The sequence below is a fragment of the Dromaius novaehollandiae genome, chromosome 11, assembly GCF_036370855.1.
Source record: "Dromaius novaehollandiae isolate bDroNov1 chromosome 11, bDroNov1.hap1, whole genome shotgun sequence".
Classification (NCBI taxonomy): Eukaryota; Metazoa; Chordata; class Aves; order Casuariiformes; family Dromaiidae; genus Dromaius; species Dromaius novaehollandiae.
The window spans coordinates 2,677,647-2,699,268 of record NC_088108.1 but is presented as its reverse complement, the minus strand read 5'-3'; the positions used below and the strand labels follow the sequence as shown (position 1 = coordinate 2,699,268).

The 21,622-nt window shown below is 71.6% G+C and overlaps 3 protein-coding genes across 5 annotated transcripts; 2 read left to right on the top strand and 1 right to left on the bottom strand.

Moving 5' to 3' along the window:
- Nucleotides 1-1,434: 1,434 nt before the first annotated feature.
- Nucleotides 1,435-13,488, bottom strand: SHROOM4 (shroom family member 4). 3 transcript variants are annotated; one of them, XM_064518015.1, is made up of 11 exons: nt 13,255-13,488; nt 9,775-9,926; nt 7,915-8,046; nt 5,532-7,572; nt 5,319-5,380; nt 4,578-5,171; nt 4,346-4,461; nt 4,008-4,260; nt 3,691-3,871; nt 3,247-3,519; nt 1,435-3,142 (listed from the first exon to the last, which is right to left on the bottom strand). In XM_064518015.1, exons 1-11 carry the CDS (start codon nt 13,378-13,380, stop codon nt 2,873-2,875), a joined length of 4,200 nt encoding a protein of 1,399 aa, XP_064374085.1. In that variant the 5' UTR covers nt 13,381-13,488; the 3' UTR covers nt 1,435-2,872. The 3 variants fall into 3 exon arrangements, with proteins under 3 accessions (XP_064374085.1, XP_064374083.1, XP_064374084.1); XM_064518013.1 differs by having other exon boundaries at nt 5,532-7,617; nt 13,255-13,487; XM_064518014.1 differs by having other exon boundaries at nt 5,532-7,614; nt 13,255-13,487.
- A 2,177-nt stretch (nt 13,489-15,665) lies between these two features.
- BMP15 (bone morphogenetic protein 15) lies at nt 15,666-17,833 on the top strand. Its single transcript, XM_026107780.2, has 2 exons — nt 15,666-15,972; nt 16,055-17,833. Exons 1-2 carry the CDS (start codon nt 15,666-15,668, stop codon nt 16,807-16,809), a joined length of 1,062 nt encoding a protein of 353 aa, XP_025963565.2. The 3' UTR covers nt 16,810-17,833.
- A 2,011-nt stretch (nt 17,834-19,844) lies between these two features.
- On the top strand, nt 19,845-21,622 carry LOC112987750 (liver-expressed antimicrobial peptide 2-like). The gene is made up of 3 exons (XM_026107779.2): nt 19,845-20,041; nt 20,189-20,352; nt 21,285-21,622. The coding sequence occupies exons 1-3, from the start codon at nt 19,925-19,927 to the stop codon at nt 21,319-21,321; spliced, it is 318 nt and encodes a 105-aa protein (XP_025963564.1). The 5' UTR covers nt 19,845-19,924; the 3' UTR covers nt 21,322-21,622.

Genomic DNA, 21,622 nt, shown 5'->3' with positions numbered 1-21,622 from the left:
CCGCCCGGCGGCCCCCGCCAGCCCCCCGGGGCCACGGCCGCACCTCGCTCGCTGCTTTGCCGTTCAGGCTGCAAAAAGCTGGGGAGGGCGGGAGTGGGTTCGGCCCTGGCTGGGGAGTTTTGGGGCTCCACGTTTTCCCAGGGTGTTGGTCCTCGCTGGAGCATCGTGACCCGCCTCGTACCACCCCACCGCCCTGCTGAGTCCTGGTGTCCTCAAGACCAGGGGACGAGGAGGAGATGGAGGTCTGTAAGGTGGTGAGATTGTGGTGACAGGGAGACACCAGGGCCAGAGGCGGCTGTAGCGTGTCCCACCTCTGCCTGCACTTGTGGGAGCCCAGGAGATCTGGGCACGCAGGTGGTGAGACCAGTCTGCGGGGCTGCAGCTCCCCCTGCAGGGATCCCCCACCCCGGGCCCAAACGCAACCGCGCAGGCTAATGTGGCCCCATCCAGCCCAGGCGCCGAGGGCCAGGGTGCCCGGCAGCGTGGTGGTGCCGCCCTGGGGTCTGTGATCCCACCTGGCAGCCGCAAGGACACCACGGAGGGGCAAGCAGGTCCCAGACTCGCCATGGGGCCCAGCCCCACACGTGTGTATGTGCTCACCCACGTATACCTGTGCTCACTGGTATGCGCATGCTCATGCAGACGTGCGCGTCCACACGCTCACATGTGCACCCGCACGTGCGGGAGTTCACCCGTGCGCATCTTGAGATCTTCACCCAGGTCTTCACGTCTTCACTGAGGTCAACGTGTGCTTGCTTGTGTGCGTACATTCACCCATGTGGCCACGCGCTCACACGCGTGCGTGCTTCCAAGCCACGCATGCACCTGCACACATGCGTGTGCACATGCTCACGGGGGCGTGCGCCCACGCACTCTTGCATGCATCCAGCCAGGTGTGGGCACGTGCATGCACGCCCCCGGGCGCCCGTGCCAGCTCGCACGGGCCACGTGTGCATTGCGCGTACCTGCAGCCACCCACGGGCCCACCCACCTGTGCGTGTGCTCACAAGCATGTGCACACATCCCCCCACGTGTGCGTGCGCACACCCCCTGCGTGTGCTCACCTGGGCGCATGTGCTCACACGCGTGTGCTGGTGCCATCCAGCGGCCAGCAGCCACCTTGCACCGCGGCTCCCTGGTGGCTCTGGCGGCGTCATGCATGTGCCACCGCACCGTGCGGCCCGTGGGTCGCGGGGGCACCCCCTCGCCGGTGCCACCCCAAACTTGGCCTAAGGCTCCCGGCTGGTATCGGTACCCGGTGCAGCCACGCACCCCGGCTTAACACACCCCCCGGGTGTCGCGGGAGCCAGCGATGCCACGGCGCCGCTGTGCGGGACGTCCCCTCTGGGTGCACCCGGCACGGGCCCAGGCACCGTCCCCCGCCCCAAACCAGCCTGGCGACACGCAGCGACAAACCACACGACACGGCTCGGCTGGCTGCGCAGCAACCACTGCTCCTTTTTTAGTGTGCGAGAAGCGCGGCGGCACGCGGCACGAGCTGGCAAGCAGCACCGGCCCCGGCGCTGGCACCGGCACGCTCCCTTCCGGCGAGCACCCCTGCTGCTCGGTGCCCGGCGGCAGCGCCGCGCAGCCCTCCTGCGCACCTGGACCCTGCTGGGTGCTCGTCGGGGGGGGGTCCACCCATGTGTGGGCACTCTTTGGTCCTAGCACCGGTGCTGTGCGGGCACGGGTGGCAGCGGAGATGAGGGACACAGGGGTGGGAGCAGCTCCTGCCAGGCAGCACACAACAGCCAGAGCTGGGCAGGCATCGGGGGCAGCGTCCGACGGGCCGGAGGGGAGCTGGGGGGCTCAGCACCCTCTCCCCCCGCAGGTGCCGGTTCTGGGTCACAAGTGAGGCCCAGGGTGAGGTTTAAGTGCTATTTTTGGATGCCAGGGCAGGAAGGGGCATGGGGAGAGAAGGGGGGGCATGAGCCCTCTTTGGTCTTCGCAGGGGGGTGTTGCTGTCGGGCCGGGAGGACCCCGTGCCAACACCGCCCGTGGCAGCGCTGCCCACAGCCCCACGCCGTGGCAGGGCACAGCGTCCCCCCAGGGGCACCCATCGCTGCGTCCTCTCTGGAGGGGACGGGGGCTGCCATGCCCCAGATACCTCAGTTGGGCCAACCCCCCCCAGCGAGCCCTGGGCACTGTGCCCGCCGCGGGCCGGCGGCGAGCGGGTTAAGCGCCCACTGGCCAGAGCCATTGTTCCTGACACAATGGAGAGGAAGAGGACGCTGGGGGCCGAGGGGCTGGGGCAGGTCCCCAGCACATTCCTCCCGCTCCGGCCGGGCAGATGGACAGAGCCAGAGCTGGACAGACTGACCGGACAGAGGGAGAGGACGGTTTAACCCTTGCAGGCACTGCGTGGTGACACCCCGCAGCATCACTGGGTTTTAAGGCACATAGTGTGGCACCAGGTGGAAAAGGAGGGGGGGATGCAGCCAGGGAGGGGGGCAGAGGCAAACCAGGGTGCAGGATCTGTCCCTTCAGCATCTGGGCCGACAGATGCTCCTTGCGCGGGACTGCTCCGGGGCACCAAGTCCCCTCCCCTGCCGGTGCCCACAGCTGGGCTTAAGTCCCGGTGCCCCCTCCCCTGCTTGGCAAAGTAGAAAAATAAATAATCTGCAGGGGATGGACAGACAGACAGACACAGAGAGAGCCAGCAAGGGGCTGGATCCACTTTGGTAGGGCAGCTCCCCGTGCCGCGGCCCCGGGAACCCTCTGGCTCTACTGGGGCTGGCCCGGCTGCCAGCCAGGCACAACCCCCGTTTGGGGGGCAGAGAGGTGCCCGCGGGGGCTCCTCGCCGCTACGAGGTGCTGGTGAGCCGGGAGCGCTGCCCGGGGCACAGGGAGGCTGGGCGGCCTGGGCACGGGGCTAACAGCCCACGGGGGCCTGGCCCAGACTCTCCCGGAGGCAGCGGAGCTGCTCCTGGCCCAGTTTGATCTTCTCCTCCAGCTCCCTCTGCTCGGTGATGAGGGCCGACTTCATCTTGACGAAGTGCTGGTAGTCCTGGAGGTGCTCGTCGCGCAGGTACCGTGCCACCATGGCGCCAACTGCTTTCTCCCGCCGCCCCACGTGCTCCTTCAGCTCCTTGGCGTCCTCCAGCTGCGCCGCCAGCTGCCGCTTCTTCTCCCGCAGGGCCAGCTGCGGGCGAGACGGGTGGTGTTGGAGGCCTGGCACCGGCCCCCTGGGCCACCCCAATGCCCACCCGTCCCCCCGGGTGCTCCCCAGCCCCGGCGCACGCCCACCTTGTCCTCGGCGGAGGCGCGCGGCCCCAGGCTGTTGAGGGCGTTCTCCACGCGGGCCAGGCGCCCCGAGAGGGACAGCAGCAGGTTCACCACCTTGTCCAGGTCGCCCACAAAGAGGCGGTACTTGTCGAACTCGCCGGGCGTGCAGAGGGCCTGCAGGCGGGCCGCCACGTCCTCCCCCAGCGCCCCGTTGGCACTGATGTCCTCCTGCAGCCCCCGCTGCGCCTCCTGCAGCACCGACAGCTTCCGGCTCAGGCTCTCCATCAGCTGCATCTGCGGGAGCAAAGGGGTCAGGAGGCCCCCCGGACGCCTGGGCCCATCCCCACGCCGGGAAGGTGCAGGGAGCAAGGAGCAAGGTGCACAGAGGAGCGAGGGCGGCCGGGTGCTGTGCCCCCCCACCCCAAGTCTTATCTTGTATCCCAAGTCCAGCAGCGCCCGCTTTACCTTCTTCTCCACCAGCTCATGATCCACCTCGTCGTCCTCCGAGCTGCCCTCCGCCACCTCCGGCAGCTCCTTCATCTTGTTGAGCAGCTCGGCTTTGCCCGCCGATGTGTTGTAATAGGCGGAGTAGGAGGGGGGGCTGGTGGCCCCGCCGGGGGGCGGCGAGGAGGGCTCCAGCTCCGGCCTGCGGGGAGGACAGCCTGGCTGGTGGAGCGCGGGGGCGGCGCGGTGCAAAGCGGGGCCGCGCGCTCCCGACGCTGCCGGGCCTCTGCCCGCCCCGGCGGCCCGCGGCGGGGGGCCGAGCGCCGCGCCAGCCCTACCTCTCCTGCGTGGCGGCCTCCAGGCGCCAGTCCTGCTGGAAGCGCTCCTTCCAGGCCTGCCGCTCGCCGCCAGCGAACAGCTCGCCCATGAGCTCGGCGGCGGTGACCAGGCCGGCCGGCGGCACGAGGACGCCGGCGAGGGAGCGGTCCCTGCCCGCCACGTCCCACATCAGCTCCTCCGAGTCCGTGCGGCGGGGCTGGGGCCGGCCCGCTCCCTCCGGCGCCTCTGGGCTCGCCTCCGGCACCTCGGGGGCTACGGAGAGAGAAGAAAGGCCTGATGTGGGGGGTGGCCCCGGCCAGCGCGGCCCCGGGGCTCTGGGCAGGCGGGTGACACTCACCCGCACCATGGGGGCTGGCCCAGCCCCGCTCCTGGCTCTGGCCGATCCCTTGGGGCTGCTCCTCCTTCTCCCAGGGGACTCTCGCCTTCGCCCGCTCTCCGCCAGCCTCATCGGACCTGCGGACCCAAGCCCAGCAGGGCGGCCACGTCAGGGGTGCTGGCGGGTCCCCGTGGCTCCCCCACCGGTGCCCGGCGCCGTGGCCTCGCTCCGCCCCGCGGTTGGCGCGACTTGCCTGCAAAACTCGGGCTCCGGCGTCCTCCGGAGCGCGCTGGGGCCGCAGGGGCGGGCGCCGGGGTGCTCAGGCGGGGGCCAGGCGTCGGCGGCCTGCCCACGGGGCCGGCCCGCCTGCTCGGCAGGGAGGCTCCGGGAGCGCTCCCACACCGCCTCGGCGATGCTGCGCGATGGTGCCCGCGGCTGCTCCAGCGCCGCCGCCGCCCCGCGCCCGGGGCTATCCGTCTGGAAAACCTGGTGGTGGGATGCCCGGCGTGGCCTGTACTTCTCCCAGTTGGGGGGCGGAGGCCGGGGCGGCGGCGGGCCCTTCTTCTTGGGCGGGCCGGCGGGCTCTGGCTTGGCGCGGGGAAGCTCCCGGCCATCCCTGCCCCGGGGGCTAGGGGGCTGCAGGTTGAGGTGGCTCTCGGAGAAGGCTCTGCCCCGCAGCGGGCGCTGCGGGGGCTCCGGGGGGCTCTCGGGGGAGCGGGCAGGCCGGTCGCCGTCCCACGAGAGGTCGTGCGTGGAGGCAGCCCTGTAGCACGGCGGCCACTCCTGCTCGGCGGTCTCTAAGCAGGGGCCGAACGGCAGGAAGCTCGGCGCATAGCGGGAGAGCTCGCTGCGGAGGCAAGGGGACGCACGGCGCCCCGGCGCCATCACCGACCGTGGCCACCAGATCCGTCCCGCTCCCCTCGGTGCGGTGCCCGGGAGGCCTCCCGCCGGGCGGCACGTGCCCCCCCGGCAGCCCCCCCGCGCCGGCGCTTACCTCGCGGCCTGGCTGGTTTTCCTGTTTATGGCCGGGGGCTCCCACTCGTCCAGAGGAAATTCCTAGGCGGGGGGAATCAAAAGGGAGCGTGAGCGGCCGGATCTGCCCTCCCTCCAGCGTCCGGCCCGGCTGGTCGGGGGCAGGAGACCGCCGGTGCGGCAGCCCAGAGGGAGGGCGCCCACGGGGCCCGCGCCGGGGCGATGGCTCACTCACCGGCGCGAAGGCTTGCCGGGGCGGCCAGGCGTCGCCGCGGGCCGCCGGGCAGCAGCAGTCGGAGCAGCGCGCCCAGGCGGGTGGTGGGCAGCGGTAGCCGCGGGGCAGCAGTGCGGGGCACAGCTCGCCGGGGCAGCAGCGGCAGGGCTCGCGCAGCACGGGGCCCGGGCCCCCGCAGCCATAGGGGAAGGCCCGCAGGTACTCGAACGCCCCGTGCCGCACCAGCGGCTTGTAGTAGGCGGGCTGCTCGCGGTAGCACTCGGCGTAGGGGCCGGCAGAGCCAGGGCGGGCGGGCGAGGGCGGCCCGTAGGACCGGTCGAGGGAGAGGCGCCGGGGGTCATGGCGCTCGGGGCCCAGGGGCCGGAAGGCCTCGGGCTCGCCCGCCTTGGGCCGGTAGGCGCCGGGCTGGACGTGCCGGGCAGGCAGGGGCCGGCTGCTCTCTTCAAAGAACCGGCGGCGGTCGGCGAAGGGCAGCAGCACGGCCTCATCGGTGGCCCGCGGCGGCGAGCCCGGAGCCTCCCGCCCCTCGCTGTAGCCCTCAGGCTCCTGGGGGCTCGGAGAGCGCTGCGGCCGCAGCTTGCGCTCGGGAGACCAGCGCCAGCGCCCCCCGCCCGCCGGCGCCGCCCGCCGCCTCTCGGGCGACCCCTTGGGCACAGGCGGCGGCTCGGGGGTGGCGGCGGCGGCTCGCTCGCCCACGGGAAGCCTGCCGTCCTCGCCGGGCGCGGGGCTGGGGCGCTGGGCACAGCCGGGGGCGCCAGGCTCGGCGGCCTCGTCCGCTTCCTCCACGGGCTCCTCACCGCGCGGCAGCACCGCCGAGCCCCGGCCCTTCTGCAGCTGGGCTTTCCGGCGCTGGATCTCGTTGCGCAGGTTGGTGGCAAAGCGGTCGCTGCGGCGGCGCATCTGAGCCGAGCGGTGCGGGGGGGCACCCGCTCGCCGGCCCCCCGCCCGGCCCTCCTTGCCCTCCTCCTCCGCCAGCGTCTCCATGCTGCGAGCCGGCGTCAGGCCACCGGCGGCTGGCTCGCTGCCATGCCCGCAGGCCCTCAGCGGCTCTGGGCAGCAGCGGTAGGGCGGCAGGCGACGGTACAGCTCCTGGCAGTGCGGGGGGTCTGCAGCACAGCCCTCGGGGGCCTCGGTGTTGCTGGTGCCCGGCGCGGGGCCGCCCTCCAGCCGGTGCTCCGCGTGCAGCGGCGACAGGGTCCAGCGTTGGGTGTCGCGGGCCGGTGAGGCTGGCGACGCTCGCCCGCTGCTGCCCACGTGCAGGCAGCGCAGCTGCGAGGCCAGCAGCTGCTCTGGGGCGCTGTGCCGGTGCGGCGCGGGGCAGCTCAGGGGAGCCAGCGATGGGCCGTCAGCCGCCATCTCCACAGGGTGCCCGCCGCCGTCCTCGTATGGCCGGTCCCCACACACGTGCTCCACGCTGTCCCCCGGGAGCTGCTCGGTGCTGGCCAGGCCCCGCTCCGGGTGGGAACTCAGCATGTAATACTGCTCGGAGGAGAGACGGTCCTTCGCGGGCCCGGGATACGGCCCCGGCATCTGCCCGCAGGAGCCCTGCAGGTCCTTGTCGCGCTGGCACAGGAAGGTGTCGGAGATCCACCTGCACTTGCTCTGCAGGGAGTCAGCCGGCACGGAGGCCCGGCGCCGCTCCGCGCCGCCACCCGGGGATGCCCGCAGGCTGTCTCTCCTCACGGGCGGCTGGGGCGGCGCGGGTCCCCGCCAGGCTCCCGCCGGGCTGCCGTCACGCGGGCACGGCTCAGGCTGCCGGCCGGCGCGGCCCGGCGACTCGGCGCCCGTCTGGAGGTAGCGCCCGTCTGGGTGCTTGCAGGGGGCCAGGCCCTGGAGGATGGAGTCGGTGGAGGACGTCTCCTCGGGACGGAGGGAGAGGGCACAGTCGGAGGTGTTGGAGCTGGCGGAGAAGGAGCTGTAGGCCGAGTCCCGCTTGTTGTGGTAGAGGCCCTGGTCAACGGGCGAGGGGTTCCCTTCGTAGTAGGCCTGGCTGGGTTGGTCCAGGCTCTCCATGCTCCCGATGGAGCTGCTCTTGTCCGTGCTGCAGTGCCGCGACAGCGGGTTCCACTGCAGCGACAGCTCGCTGCTGGCCGCGGGGCGCCAGCGTTAGCGGGGCCGTGGCCCCCGCACCAACCCCCCACCCCACGCCAGGCCCGTCGGGCATCGCCGCCTTCGCACCCTGGCCTGCTCCCCACGACGCAGCCAGGCACAGCAACATACCAGGGCAATGCCCACCAGCGGCGTGGGGCACCGGCAAGGAGCGAGCAAGCAAAGGACCTCAGTGCAAACCACCCCCTCTGCCCCACGCTCCCCACCCCACCGCAACAGGCCGAGTGGGCACCCCCTCGCCTTCCCATGGCCTGCAGCCGCCCCACGGGCTCACCTGACATCACATCCCGAGGGCCAGGAGAGGCTGAAGGTGTCGGCGGGGCAGTGCATGGCAGGGGCGTCGGGACGCGGCTCGGAGAGCTTGGCCACGTGCCAGGAATGGGGCCGGAGAACGGGCACGTTCCTCCTGCCAAGAGCAACAACGGGAGAGGACAAGAATGGGGAGGAAGCCGGGCCGAGGAACCGGGGCTGAAGTCACTTCCTACAGGGCTTCCTGTCCCCCCCAGGCCAGCACCCGCCCGAGGGGCGATGGCGGGGAAGAGGAGGGTCTCGCTCCAAGAGTGCCCGGCTCCGGGGGGGAGGCGGGGGCGCCCCGCCGGCCCGCTCCAGCGCTTGCCCCACTCCGCCGGGGCTCCCCGCCTGCTCCCAGCCGCGCTGGCATCCCCTGGCCCAGGCGAGGGGACGGCGCGGCACCGCCTGGGCGCCAGGAGAACCGTGGGAAGGGGAGGCCTGAGCCTCTTCCTAAAGCGTCCTCGGTGCCAGCTTCAACAAGGGACCAGGCTAAACATAGCCCCGGCTCAGCCCCAGGGGGACAACCTTCGCCCGGGCGGTGACACAGCGGGCAGGGGGCCACGGGGCATAGCGTGCCGGGCCATACAAGGAGCCCTACTGGCCACTACCTCCACTCGCTTCTCCTGCGGCCCAGCACAAACTCGAGCCCCCCCCAGAGCTCCAGCTGCTGGAGCCATGGGATGCGACCGCATCCACGGGCACCGCCAGCTTCTTGCACCTGGGAGCACGGCACAACGGGGCAAGCGGGCAGCAGGGTTGGTCTCCAGCACGGCATTACATGCTGGGGGTCCTGCAGGGCTTTGTGGTCTCCTCTCCCAGCTCCGCGTGCCCGCACCATTCCCCCGCGGCCACACCTTTGGTGGCATCACTCCAGAGGGCGACCCAGCCCGGCAAGGGTGGCCTCGGAGCAGAGAAGCCCTCCAACGGCACCTTGGAGACACCTCCACGTCCCCACCACAGGCTCGACCCAGCTCCTCATGCCTCGGCGGGCAGACGCAGGGGGGCCTTTGGTGCACATGGGGACTAGGGACCAGGTGGTCCATCCGGGGGCTCCTTCTGCCTGGGGGCTAAAAAGCCCAGAGCCCACCAGGCAGCCCCCAGGCTCGTGGGACCCTCGTCCCCCCACGCGCCCAGGCAGTGGCGTCCAGCCCCGAACGCGTGGGCAAATGCCGCCCCCCCGAATCTGAAGCGGCGCCATCCCCAGCCTCGGCATCTGCCAAGCAGGGGCGGAGGATGCCAGGGAGGAGATGCCAGGTCCTTGCGGGGCAGGAAGAACAGGCACAGCTTGGGGGGGGGCCTGGGGGCGCAGCGGTTCCTCCCTGCCCTGGGGCCCCCAAACTCACCATGGATGAGGCCGAATCCGGCCAGCCACCAGTGGCGCGAGCCCCTCTGCCGCCCCGAACTGCCCCAGCCCCTCTGTGCCCCGGCAGCGGCTGCCCGGGCACGGGAGCCGGTGATCAGCCCCGCGGTGGCCGCAGGAGTGAAGCCGGGCAGCTGGGACGGCGGCGGGGGGGGCCGCGGAGAGCAGCCCTGCCTCCCCTTCCTTCCCGGAGCGGCCGGCGCAGGGGCGGGCGCCGGGAGGCGGCAGGAAGGGAGAGGAGCAAACGAGCCCGGAGATAACGCCCCAGCGTCGCGAGGGGGACGGGCCCGTGGGCAGCCCCCCGACACGGCTCCGGCTTGGGGGGGGACGGGCAGCCGGTTGCAAACGGCCCCTGGCCACGGTGCCTAGGGCACCTCCAAGCCGGAGACGGGCACGGCGGGCACCTCGACGCAGCTCGCGCCAGCCGTGCCCGTGCTGGGCGATGCCCCCCCTGGCACCCCCACGGCCCCGGGCGCTGCCGACCTGCGGACGATCATCTTCAGGGTGCGGTAGGAGCCCTTGATGAGGATGAGGGCCTCCTGGCGCGAGCCGTACAGCGGGGTGCCGCTGATGTTCACCAGCTCGTCGCCCGGCTGCAGCTTGCCGGACAGGGCCGCCTTGCCGCCATCCTCCACCTGGGTGACGGAGACGGGCGTCAGCGGGGGGGGCACAGCCTCGGGGAGGGCACCCCCAGGGTGGGAAACGTCCCCCACCGCCGCCCCCAGCATGTTGGCACGCTTGCTGGCGTGGTGCCCCCATCCTGGCCCCCCCAAAACACCCTGTTACCCCAACGCTTTTCCCATCGCGGCAGCAGGAGCTGAGGTCCCGCGTGCCCCAGAGCCTGTGCAACACCCAAAAGCCCCCCTGCGCCGAGGTGCCCCCGCGGGCCGGCTCACCCCGCTCCGGCAGGCTGGCTGCTAGCTGCCGCGCTGCGCCGCGCCGGGCTCCCCTCCCCAGCCCGGTCACATGAATTTCTGAGCAACTACAGGACATTGGGGGAAGAAGAAAAATGTCCCTTCCCAGCAGATTCCCCCGCCGGCGCGGGCAGCACAAGGGCCCTTTGTCAGGCGCGGGTGCCAGCCCCCGGGCGGCACGCCGAGCCCCCCCGGGCACCGCCGGCACAGCCCCGGGTGCGCAGCACGGGCGAGCGGGCGTTGCGAGCGCCGGCTCAGCAGGGCGGCGAGGAGGCCGCCACGCCACACGCCCGGGGCCCTCCGCGGCCCGGCAGAGGCTGCCAGGTAGGTGCAGCCGCCGGCGGCCCTGGCACGGGGGCCGCCCCAGGGAGGGAGCGTGGGAGGACAGGCAGCCTGTTCCTGGGGCTTGACACGGGCACGCGTGCATCCGGCACCCCGGGGGCTGGCACCACCTGCGGCAGCCCCCAAGGTGTGCGTCCATGGGGGGCAGTGCCCAGGACCCCCAGGCCCCGACGTGCCAATCCAGCCGGGACCTGTGCCAGGACTCCTGCAATCGCCTCGCCTTTAGGCTACCCCGGTGCTGGCCGCCCAGTGGAGAAACGAGCTCTGCCCGCAGCGCCCGTGGCGCCCGGCACGCACCCGCCTCTCCCGGCACGGGCAGGGACAGCAGTATCCCGCGCCAGCCCCCCAAACCTCCCAGCAGTGCCGTGGCGACCGTGGGGGCGCAGAGCCTGGCGTGCCCGCCGGCACGGGCCGGGTGCCCTGCGCGGCCGGAGCCGCATGCCGCATGCCCAGGGACGGGGAGCCGCGTCCTGCCCAGGGGCGCCAGGGCCGGCTGGAGCGCTCGACTTTAACCCCCGCCATGCCAGGCCAGCTCACTGCCGAGCCACCGGCCCCAATATCCCCCGGCACGGTACCGGGGCCAAGTCGACGCGGTGTGCGGCGGCAGGGCGCAACCGGGGCCGCTGCCACGTCTGGGACGCTGCGCGCGCTGCGACAGGCGGGCAGAGCGCAGCGCTGGCATCTCCGGCCAGGAACTAAATCTGGCACAAACAGCTCCTTGTTCTGCCTCCGCCACCGATGAACTCAGCCCTGGCAGTCAAGCCTCGCTGCCTGCTGGGCCTCGCCTGGCTAGCCCTGCTCTGGGGCCTTGCCCCCAACGCCGCCCCTCGGCGTTCACACTGGGCCCTATTGGTGGTACTGCCATACCCCTTTCCGTGGGATTCCCATAGGCATCTGGCCAAGCCACATATCATGCTGCCGGGGCACAGGGGGAGCAGAACAACGGGACTCAACCTCAGCTACTGCCCTATCTCTGTCCTTTCCCCCCCCGATCCGTGGCAGTGCCAAGGGCAGGGCTGAGCACACGTGGCTGCCAGCGGGCACACCAGCCTCCTGCTCCAGGCACCAGCAGCGGGCAGAGCGGGCATCGGCAGGCCAGCAGGACTAGCTGCCTGCGCAGGGGGGGTCTTCCATGGAGGGGACGGGACAGCTTCGCCGGCGCTCGAGCCGTGCCCACCCCGCTGTGGGGCAAAGCTCCCCCCCGTGCCGCGCCAGGCCCCGGGGAGCACGCCGAGGCGCCTGCCCCGCCATGGGGCTCCGCTTGGAGGATGGCGCCCCGCTTGGAGGATGGCGCCGCAGCCGAAGCAAAGCCGAGCTCGCTCTCCGAGTGTCGGGACGCCCCCCCCCAACGTCTTTCCGGCGCAGGGCCCGGCGCTTCCCCCCCGGCCCGGCTGCGGGCGAGGGGCTGCCCCCTCCCCACGCGTGCCAGCACGCACGCCCCTGCGCGGGGCCGCCCGCCCCGGGGGGACTGTGCCCCGGCTGCACCGAGCGCTCGAACAAACCCCCTTTGTCTGCGCAGGCACACGCGGCCCGAGCGGCCCCGGCGAGGCAGCGCGGGGGGCCCGGCACCCCCCAGCCCGGCGCCCGCCCAGGCTCCGCAAGAATCGCCCCGCCGCCGGGGGGGCCGGCAGCAGCGGGGCCCGGGGGCCGTGGCGGCTGGGGGAGCCCAGGGCAGCGGCTAGCCCAGAGCAGCTTTGGGCTAGCGGGAAGGCAGAGAAATGGTGCCTGGCCCCCGCGAGCCGCCTTCCCCCCGGCCGGGGCGGCCGGGCACCCGGGCACCCCCACCACCGCCCCGACGGGGTCACCGGGGTGGGTCGTCCCAGCCGGTGCTGCCCGACGGGCGTGTGGGGGTCGCCTGGCGGAGGGCACTGCTGTCCCCAGGCACCCGGCCACTGGGCCCCACCCCGGCCCTCGCGGCGGAAGGGACCCAGGCGTCCGGGCCCAGCTCCTCCCTTCGGCCGGCACCGAGACGAACCCAGCTCCCGAGCCCCAAAGGCCCGCGCCTGGCCCGACGGATGCACCGGGGCTGTTTCCTCCTGCCAGCTCCCCGCAGCGAGGCTGCTCCCACGCCGGTGGTGACCAGAGCGGGGCGGCCCGGCAAAGTCGGGGGGCACCGTGTCACCGAGACGCCCAGCACCTCTCGGCCCGTGCCGAGGCCGGCCCCGCCAGGCTGTCAGGTGCCCCTCGCTGGACGGGCAGCCGGACCCCTGCGGCGCCCCGGCGGGCATGCTGCGAGGCGCCGGGGTGCAGGGGGGAGCAGGACCTGCGGCCAGGCACCTCGGCAGCAGCCTCGCTGCCAGAGCCCGCTGGGGGCAAGCTGGGATGGTGGGGGCCACCTTGCCCGCCCCAGGCCCCGCAACGGGCCGAGGGTCCCAGCCTCCGAAACGAGAGGGTCCCCGTGCCGGGGAGGAACCAAGAAGCGTGGGAGGCCGGCGCTGATGCCTCCCAACCCAGGCAACCCCGACGGGGAGGGGGGGCCGGCGCCGATGCCCCCCAACCCAGGCACCCCCGACGGGGAGGGGGTCCAGCGCCGATGCCCCCCAACTCAGGCACCCCCCGACGGGGGGGCCGGCGCCGATGCCCCCCCGGGCCGGCCGCGGCCCCTCCGGCCCCCCCGCCTCGCCGAACAAAGAGGGAGGGCGCCCCGTCGGGGGGGGGGCGGCCCGGCGGAGGGTGCCCCTGCAGGCTGCCCCGGCGGCCGCCCTACCTTGGAGACGATGAGGGGCTCGCCGTGCTCCAGCCCGCCGCGCAGCGTGAAGCCCCAGGGCGCGCCGCCCTGCAGCTCCACGAGCACGTCCCGCCCGGCGCCGGGCCGGCCCGCGGCCCGCTCCATGGCCGCTAGCGCCCCATCGCCGCCGGCCCGGCCGCTCGGCCCCGCGGAGGAAATGACACCCCCCGGCCGGGCGCCGCGGCGGGGCGGGGCGCGGCCGAGCGGGGCGGACCCAGGCCGGCACCGGCGCCGCCCCGGCGCGGCCCGGGGGGCGGCCCGGCCCCGCTCCGCCCGGCTCGGCCCGGCCCGGTTCGCCGAGGCCGGTTCAGTTTGGGGCTCCGGCTCTCACCGGTGGCCGGTCCCCTGCGCCGTGGTGAGGCGACGGCAGCCGGAGCTCCCCGGGGCAGCGGGGTGCCCCGGAGCACCCACACCGGCACCCCGAGCCCTGCTGTCGGGTCCCGTCTGGCCTGCCCCACTGCGGCTCCCACCCCGGTCTGGGGTCCGTGGGGCGGCGGGGAAGCGGCCTGGCCCGGCTCCCGCAGTGCTGTGTCCCCACGTCCCCGTTCCCATCCCCGCAGGGCGGCCTGGTGCCCCGGGACGTGCGGCTTTTCGCCGGCGGCGGGGGCTGCGCCGTGCCCTGCCCGCGGGAACCGCGGCCCTTGGGGATAAGGGAGGCAGGGGAAGGAAGTGGCAGCGAGGAGGAGGAGGAGGAGGATGGTTGCTCCAGGCCAGGCGGGTGAATCAGCGGCTGCTTCCCAAAGAGAGCCCGGGAGCCCTGCTCCACCCCTTCCTGCCTGCGGCCCAGCGCTCTTACTCATCTCCTTCCCAGGCTAAACAGCCGTGCCTGGAAAGCTCCCCTCCGCCCCCCGGCAAACCCCCAGCTGCCCCCCGGCACCCCCAGCTTGGCAGCTGGCTCTGGCCAGGGGCGCAAGCGTCAGCCCCCCAAACGGGGTTTCGGAGGAGCTTCTGGGGATGCTCAGTGCCTGTGCAGGAATGATTCCTGGGCTTTCACTCGGCAGCCCCTGGCCAGCTCTGGTCACAGCCGACGTTGAGGGCTTGTTGCTGCCCATCCCCGTGGCATCAGGGCATGATAGGTCCCGGGTGCAGCTGCGGATGCCAGCACAGCCCATCGTCCCAGCGCATCCCTTGGCCATGACCGCGGCGGGCACAGGCTTGCAAAGGGAGCAGCCTTCGGCCCAAGCCCGGTGCCAATCCTGCACCCACGGCAGCCACAGCAGAGCTCGCGCAGGGCTGAGACGTCCGCCAGGCGCCACGCGGTGACCGCCGGGTGCAGGATGCGCCCTGCTTGCCATGGACGCGGGCGGCGCGGGCACATCCGCTGCCTGCACCGGGCAGCCACCCCGCTGCTCAAGCGCCCGGCCCTGCCACCCCCCTCCCCACGCCGCCGGCTCCTGCCTCCACCTGGACTTTCCCCGCGTTTCGCCCGCTGCCCCGGGCGCCCTTGCCCGAATGAGTAACCAGGGCTGCCCAGCCGGGCGGGAGGGCTCGGGGCCCCGGCGCAGCGCGCGGGGGAGGCTGGGCAACACGCAGGGCAAGCCTGGCACCGCTGCGTCCCCTGGGCACGGCCCCAGCTCGAGGGGGACCTCAGCCTACCTTGTCCCCCCCTATTCCCGGCACTTGGTGCCCAGCCTGCACGTCACTTCCCGGATGGGAAAACTGAGGCACGGGGCAGCCTGGCTGTCACGGAGGCAGCACGGGAGCAGGGGAGGACTGGGGAGGAGGAGGAGGGGGGACAGGTCACCTGTGCTGCCAATGCCCAGGGCCCCCACACTCCTCCTCCAACCTGACCCCTTCCAGAGCCACGGGAGAGTTGGCATTGGGCAGGGAGGAGCTGGATGCAGCTCCCAGCCCAGCACAAGCATCCCATGGGGCTCCAAATCTGGCTTTCCCCAGGGAAGCAAGACGCTCCTGGCCCTTTAAACCCTGATTGGGACCATGCCTTTAAAATAGGCCGGGGAGGCCTGGGCTCCTTTACCCTGCTGGATCAGGCTGGCGAGGAGCAGGTGGGCTGAGCAAGCTGGTCCTCCCCACCCCACCCTCTCCCTGCCCCACAGTGCCTCCCTTCCCTCTCCCCGGTACTTTTAAGGCCCCCTTAGCCAGGCTCCTGTCCAGTTGGCTTTGCCCCTAGCCTGGGGGCTGGGTTTTAGTGCTCAGTTTGCTCCCCTTTTTGCAGAGAGAGGCCCTCCCTTTCCCTTTTTCCTCTTTTTTTGCCAAGCCAAAGGGGTTGGTATGGATGTGGTGGCCTGAGAGCGGCTGGGAGCACCCCGAGACCCCCTTTCGCTGGTGCCCACGACCAGCTCTGCCTCTCTGGGGAGGAGAAGCATGATCACAGGGATCCCCTAGATCCTGCCGCTCGCCAGCCCTCGCTCGCCCCGCTCGCCTCCGCCATGGGCTCGCTCGGCCCCCTCGCCAGCCTCCTCTTCCTCGCCGCCCTGCTTTCCCGGGAGCTGGCGGCCAAGCGGGCGCTGCCAGCGCCCGGCCCCTCGCTGCCGCTGCTGCGAGCCCTGCAGGAGCGGGCACCGGGCGGCCGGGCCCGACGGGTGCTGCCGGCCACCGGGCAGCCCCTGCGCTACATGCTGGACCTGTACCGGCGCGCTGCCGACCGCAACGGGCGGCCCCGGCGCGACCGCGTCCCTGGCGCCAACACCGTGCGCCTGGTGCAGGCGAGCTCCCCCCGGGGGCAGCCCTGGGCAGGTAAGGCGTTTGGGGGGGGTGATGTGGGGTGAGACCCCCCCCCCGGCTCTTTCCTGCCCCGCTGACCACCGCTTCCCCACAGGTCGCCGGTACGCGCAGCCCCTCACCTACCGCCTGGAGGCCCGGCCGGCGGCAGAGCGCCTGCTGCGCGCCGTGGTGGTGTACCCGCGGAGCCCAGCGCCCGGCCTCCTCTGCGCCCTGCAGCCCGCAGCGGCCGCCCGCCCGGCACCCCTGGGCCCCCCGGCCCACCGGGGCTGGGCCCAAGCGGACGTCACGCCGTACCTGGCGGCGGGGAACAGCAGCGAGGCGGTGCTGCGGCTGTGGCACGTGTGCGTCCGGGCGGGCGGCCCCAACGACACCGCTGCGCTGCCCGGCGAGCCCTTCCTCCTGCTCTACCTCAACGACACGCGGGCCGGGCCGCAGCCCGTGGGGGCCGGGCTGCCGCGGAGCCGCCGGGCCCGCGAGGCGCCCAACCTGGCCCAGGACCTGCCCGGCTACCTGCGGGAGCAGGGGGCCGAGAAGAGCGACTGCTCCCTGCGCTCCTTCCCCGTCAGCTTCGCCCAGCTGGGCTGGGACCACTGGATCATCGCGCCGCACCGCTACAACCCGCGGTACTGCAAGGGCGCCTGCCCCCGCCTGCTCCGCTACGACTACCACGCGCCCAACCACGCCGTGGTGCAGAACTTCGTCCACCAGCTGGTGGACGCCAGCGTGCCCCGGCCCTCCTGCGTCCCCTACCGCTACAGCCCCATCAGCGTCCTCATGATCGAGCCCAACGGCGGCATCCTCTACAAGGAGTACGAGAACATGATCGCAGAGTCCTGCACGTGCCGGTAATGCCCGCGGCGGTGCCGGCGTCCGGCTCTCTGCGGCCGCCCTGTCCCTTTGCGCCGACCCCGCGCGCCCGCCGGATCCTGACTTTTAGAGTTTGTCTTGCTTTTTCACGGGCTGGGCTGTCCCCCGCCCCGCGTCAGTACGGCTCTCGGCGGGCAAGTTTTACAGTAGCTTTTTATGTGAATTGTAAGTTTTTAAAGGCAGGAGCCTGCTGGGCCCTGAGCCAGGGCAGTTGCCCCATGGCATCGCCCCTTCCCGGGGCCCCACGGCTGCTGCCTGCTACGGGGAGGGCACCAGCATCGGCCGAGGGTCCCAGCCTGATGCTCTTGGAGAAGAGCTGGGTCCCAGGACCAGAGCGCGAAGCTCTCAGAGGCGGCTGGGCCTCTCCTGATGGAGCTGGAGCAGGGAGGGAGAGTTCTCTAGGTGGGCTGTGCTCTCCCATGTCCCTCCAGCACGTCCCCACGCTTGTCCTCAAGCTGATGCTGGTCATCCCCAGCACTATCTGTCCACAGTCCTTCCTGCCCTGCTGGCCATCGATGCCAGCGGTGCTCCTTCCTAGCTCACCTGTACCCTGAACTGTCTAGTCCTGGCTGCGGCCGGACCTCACTGGGCTGGAGAAGGGGCTGAGGTTGCGGGGGAGTGGGGTGTTAAAGCGCTCTTCTCCCCCGCGGTTCTGCTTTGGGGGCTGCAGAAACTGGAGGGACCTGGTGAAGATGTGACCCGAGCTGCTGGCTCTGCTCCAGGTGCTGGGGACCAGGTGGCTGCCCGTGCTGGGCTCTGCCCTCTGCTTTTTCTGCAGCCCCCTTCCTTCCCCTCTTTGGCTTGCCCTTTGTGGCAGGGCTCGGGGCTGCCCCGGCCGAGGGGCTTGGACCTTCGTCACGGCCTCCTCCTGCCTTCCCACACCTTTGCTGTCCCACGTGGGTCGGGCTCTGCTTGGCTCCAGGGCTGTCCCCATCTCTGGATATGTCTGTTCCACTTCCAGGACTCCTGCAGCCTGGCTTTCCTCTATTTATTGCTGACTTGTGTAAATAAATAAACTGATAGATTTTGCTAAAGACCATCTGGGCCTGCTCTTACTCCGTCCGTGGTGTGCGGTGGGTGCCCCCTGGCCAGACCTGGTGCGGGGCATGGCTGGTGGGGTGCTCCTGGCTGGACCTGGACTTGCCCAGCCATCCTGGGACCATGTCACTGCACAGCCAGTGCCTGCTGGTGGTGGCAGTGAACAGAGAGGCTCCTGGGGGTGTGTGGTAAGTAAATTCCTGTTGATTTTTGGGCAGGAGCATGGGCTGGGAGAAGAGGTCCCACCAGAGCAGAGATGTGCCCTGGAGAGGGGGGACCTGGGGTAGCTTTATCAGCTGCCCTGGTGCTCTTGGGCTGGGTGCAGGAGATGCCCCATGTCCCTGTGTTTTGGGGCAACCTGCTTGGGTTGTTGGGACTGAGCTGGCTCTGCTGTCCTGGAGGACCCAGGAGTCCTGGCTGTGGCCAGGACCCTTCTACATGTCTGCCGCTGAGCTTGGTGCCCATACAGCTGTGGGGATAGATGTGTGGGGCCCAGGAGCTCAGGGGTTGGTGCCAGCTCTGTGGGGGCTGCTTCTCTGCCTGGTGGCTGTGCTGGGTCTCCCTTGGCAAACTGTGGCAAAGGTGTTGACTTGGGCATTCAGCCACCAGTTATTTTGGGAAGGTGTCTGTAGAGCAAACTCATCTGTTTCCAGGCATGATGCCCCATGTTTGGAAACCTGGGGCAAAGTCCCCTTTCCCGGAGGGGGGAAGGTGGCAGCCAGGATCTGCAGGAGAGCCCCGTGCCCGGAGGCAGTCCCACCTCAGCATCCTGGCCGGGCACTGCCAGGGCTTCCAGATCCTCAGCTTATGGCTGTCTCCAGGGTCTCATCTCTTACTTGGCCTCCAGCCTGATCTGTTGTTGCCAGCTCATGCTCCAGAGACGCTTCATCACCTCTTCCCACCTTGCCAGCCCTGAGCCCTATCCAGCCCCCTCCCAGCACCCAACAACCCCAAGCTTTTCTCTCCATCCTGCCAGGTTGGCAGGGGGCTGGTGGGCTGAAAGGTTGTTGGCAGAGCTTCAGGCTCCCCTCTTGCCCCCAGCTAGCCACATCATGGCCAACCTGAGCCACAGGGCTGCAGCGAAGGACATTTCTTGTGGTTTGGTTTTTTTTTTAAAAAAAAAATCCTTGCAGAGCCCTTGGTGGTAAACAGAGCTGACCCACCTGGGAAGATTTCACTGGTCAATCATTAGTCATGTTGCGTTGACTCATCGGGGTGGGAGATGACGAAAGCGAGGCGAGCTGGGTGCGTTCCCAGCCCTGGATGCTGCTGGTCCTCCCCTGCCATGGTGGCTGCGGGAGGGTCACTGCTTGCCGCTGCCCTCCGGAGGGGAATGGGGAGGGTGATGCACCCCCTCCTGCCCTGGGGGGCACACGGGGACAGAGGGGGGCTCTGCACTGTGTATGCACCAGGCTGGTGGGCTCTTGCGCCTGCCAGGCTGCCCCCGCGCCCCAGGGGCAACAAGGCTCATGCTGCCAAAGGCGCGGAGCGAAAGAGCCGCCGTCCCGGGCCGACCCCGGCACCGCGCCAGGGCCGCCAGGCGTGGAGCTGGATGGGGGGGCGCGCGGGGGCCCAGCGCTGCGAGGGTGTGCTGAGCACGTGGGTGCTGCCTCCTCTGCGCCGGCGGGGGGGGGGGGGCAGAGGCCCCCTCCATCCCGGGGACCCCCCCAACTCAAGGATGCCGAACAGCGCGGGGAGGGTGCCTGCCCCACGCGCCCTAGCAGCACCGGGACTCAGGGCACTGTGGCAGGGCCCAATCCTGCCCCGGGGCACCCGGCTGGTGGCCCTTGCTGGGAGCAGACGGTGACGGCCAGGCTGGCGGTGGCAGAGCTGGGGGTGCTGCGGGTGACCCACCGGCGCCCCACGGGCGCCCCACAGGTGCTGGCCCTGCTCAGCACCCGGCCCGGGGGAGGGCACAGTCCCCATGCGGGGGGCAGATAAAAGGCGGTGGCCTGGGGGTGTCCCGCGGGCCAGGACCGCTCAAATATTTGTGCAGGGCCGTGACCGGGGAGGAGCAGCGCCCGGCCAGAGGTGCGGGAGGCCCTGAAGCGGCGGCACCATGACGGCTCCCATCCCCGCGGGCCCGGGCAGAGGCGGCACGGCCGGCCAGCCCCTCCGCGGCCCCCGCCTGGCTCTGCTCTTCTCCATCCTCTTGCTTCTGAGCAGCTCCGTCCAGGTGGGTCCTGGGGTGGCCCCCGGTCCCCAGCAGCGTGGCAGGACCGGGCGCCTCTCCTGCCCCCCGCGGCTCCCCGGCCGGGGGCCGGAGCCGGACGCGGGGGAGCTGGGCACGCTGTTCTCAGGTCTCCCTCTGTGGGCGGCGCAGGGCAGGCAGGAGCTCCGGGCGCTCTCCGAGGAGGCAACGGCACCTGCGGCGGGGCACCCGGCCCGCCGGCTGGCCCGCATGACGCCCTTCTGGAGGACGGTGGGCAGCAAACCGCCGGGCGCCCACTGTCAGCACAGCCTCGAGTGCATCACCAAGGCCTGCAGGTGAGCGGGCACCCGCCGCCAGCCCCCCGGGAGGCTCCCCCTCGCCAGCCTGCCTCCAGCATCCCCAGCCCTGGCACCCCGCACAGACGCCAGTCCTGCTAGCGTCCCCAGCCCGGGCACCCTGCGTGCACCCAGCCCCACCAGTTCTCCAGCCCTGACACCCTATATGCACCCAGCCCCACCAGTGTCCCCAGCCCCGGCATCCTGCATGCACCCAGCCCCACCAGCATCCCCAGGCCTGGCACCCCACATGGACCCCAATCCTCCCAGTGTCCCTAGCCCTGGCACCCTGCACAGACCCCAGTCCTCCCAGTGTCCCCAGCCCCGGCACCCTGCATGCACCCAGCCCCACCAGTGTCCCCAGCCCTGGCACCCTGCATGTACCCAGCCCCACCACTGTCCCTAGGTTGGGATCCCCCCCTCTATCCCACCCCAGTGCCCCCAGCATTCCACATGTAGCCCGACCCCACCAGTGTGCCCAGCTTGGGACCCCTCCATCCCACTCCTGCTGCCCCCAGCTTTGGGACACCTGTGCAGCCCAACCCCACCAGCGTCCCCAGTTAGGGACCCCTCCACCCCACCTCAGTGTCCACAGCTTTGGGATGCCCTGCAACTCGACCCCACCAGTGTCCCTAGTTTGGGATCCCCTATCCCATTCCCAGTGTCTGCAGCTTTGGGATGCCTGTGCAACCCGACCCCACCAGTGTCCCCAGTTTGGGACCCCCCATCCCACCCCTGGTGTCCCCAGCTTTGGGATGCCCATGCAGCCCAACTCCAGTGTCCCCAGCTTTGGGATGTCTGTGCAGCCCGACCCCACCGGCATCCCCAGTTTGGGACCGCCTCGTCCCACTCCACGCTGGTGCCCCCAGCCCAGGGGGTGCCCAGGCCCGGGTGATGCTGGTGCAGGGACTCCCGGCCACTTTGCCCCGCAGGGCCGGGCGCTGTGCCACGCCGCAGTACGAGTGCTGATGGCCACGGACACGTCAGGAACGCCAACCTCTCCCCGGCAGCACGGCGGAAAGCTGGGGCGCACCGAGCCCCTTCTGCAGGGATGAGGACTGCTCTGCAGCCCCCTGCGCCCCACGGCCAGCTGGACTGCGCCTAGAGCCGTGCCAGGCCGCGGGGGGGCCGGGGGGGGAGGGGGCTGGACTTCGGCAGAGCAATGCCGTGGCCGCCGGGGGTGTCCTTGCCCGGGACGTCAGCTGGACGGGACGGCTCGTCCGGCAATAAACCGCCCCGCGCGGCGGCGGCAGCTCTTCCGGGGCCTCTC

Bases quoted from the DNA above. Each gene is read 5' to 3' on its own strand.
- SHROOM4 (XM_064518013.1), bottom strand. From the start codon at position 13,380: ATGGAGCGGGCCGCGGGCCGGCCCGGCGCCGGGCGGGACGTGCTCGTG. The intron at 9,927-13,254 runs GTAGGGCGGCCG...TCCGTCACCCAG, and splicing joins AGCCCCTCATCGTCTCCAAG to GTGGAGGATGGCGGCAAGGC. The intron at 3,143-3,246 runs GTGGGCGTGCGC...TCTCGCCCGCAG, and splicing joins GCGCCTCCGCCGAGGACAAG to CTGGCCCTGCGGGAGAAGAA.
- BMP15 (XM_026107780.2), top strand. From the start codon at position 15,666: ATGGGCTCGCTCGGCCCCCTCGCCAGCCTCCTCTTCCTCGCCGCCCTG. The intron at 15,973-16,054 runs GTAAGGCGTTTG...GCTTCCCCACAG, and splicing joins CCGGGGGCAGCCCTGGGCAG to GTCGCCGGTACGCGCAGCCC.
- LOC112987750 (XM_026107779.2), top strand. From the start codon at position 19,925: ATGACGGCTCCCATCCCCGCGGGCCCGGGCAGAGGCGGCACGGCCGGC. The intron at 20,042-20,188 runs GTGGGTCCTGGG...TGGGCGGCGCAG, and splicing joins TTCTGAGCAGCTCCGTCCAG to GGCAGGCAGGAGCTCCGGGC. The intron at 20,353-21,284 runs GTGAGCGGGCAC...TTTGCCCCGCAG, and splicing joins TGCATCACCAAGGCCTGCAG to GGCCGGGCGCTGTGCCACGC.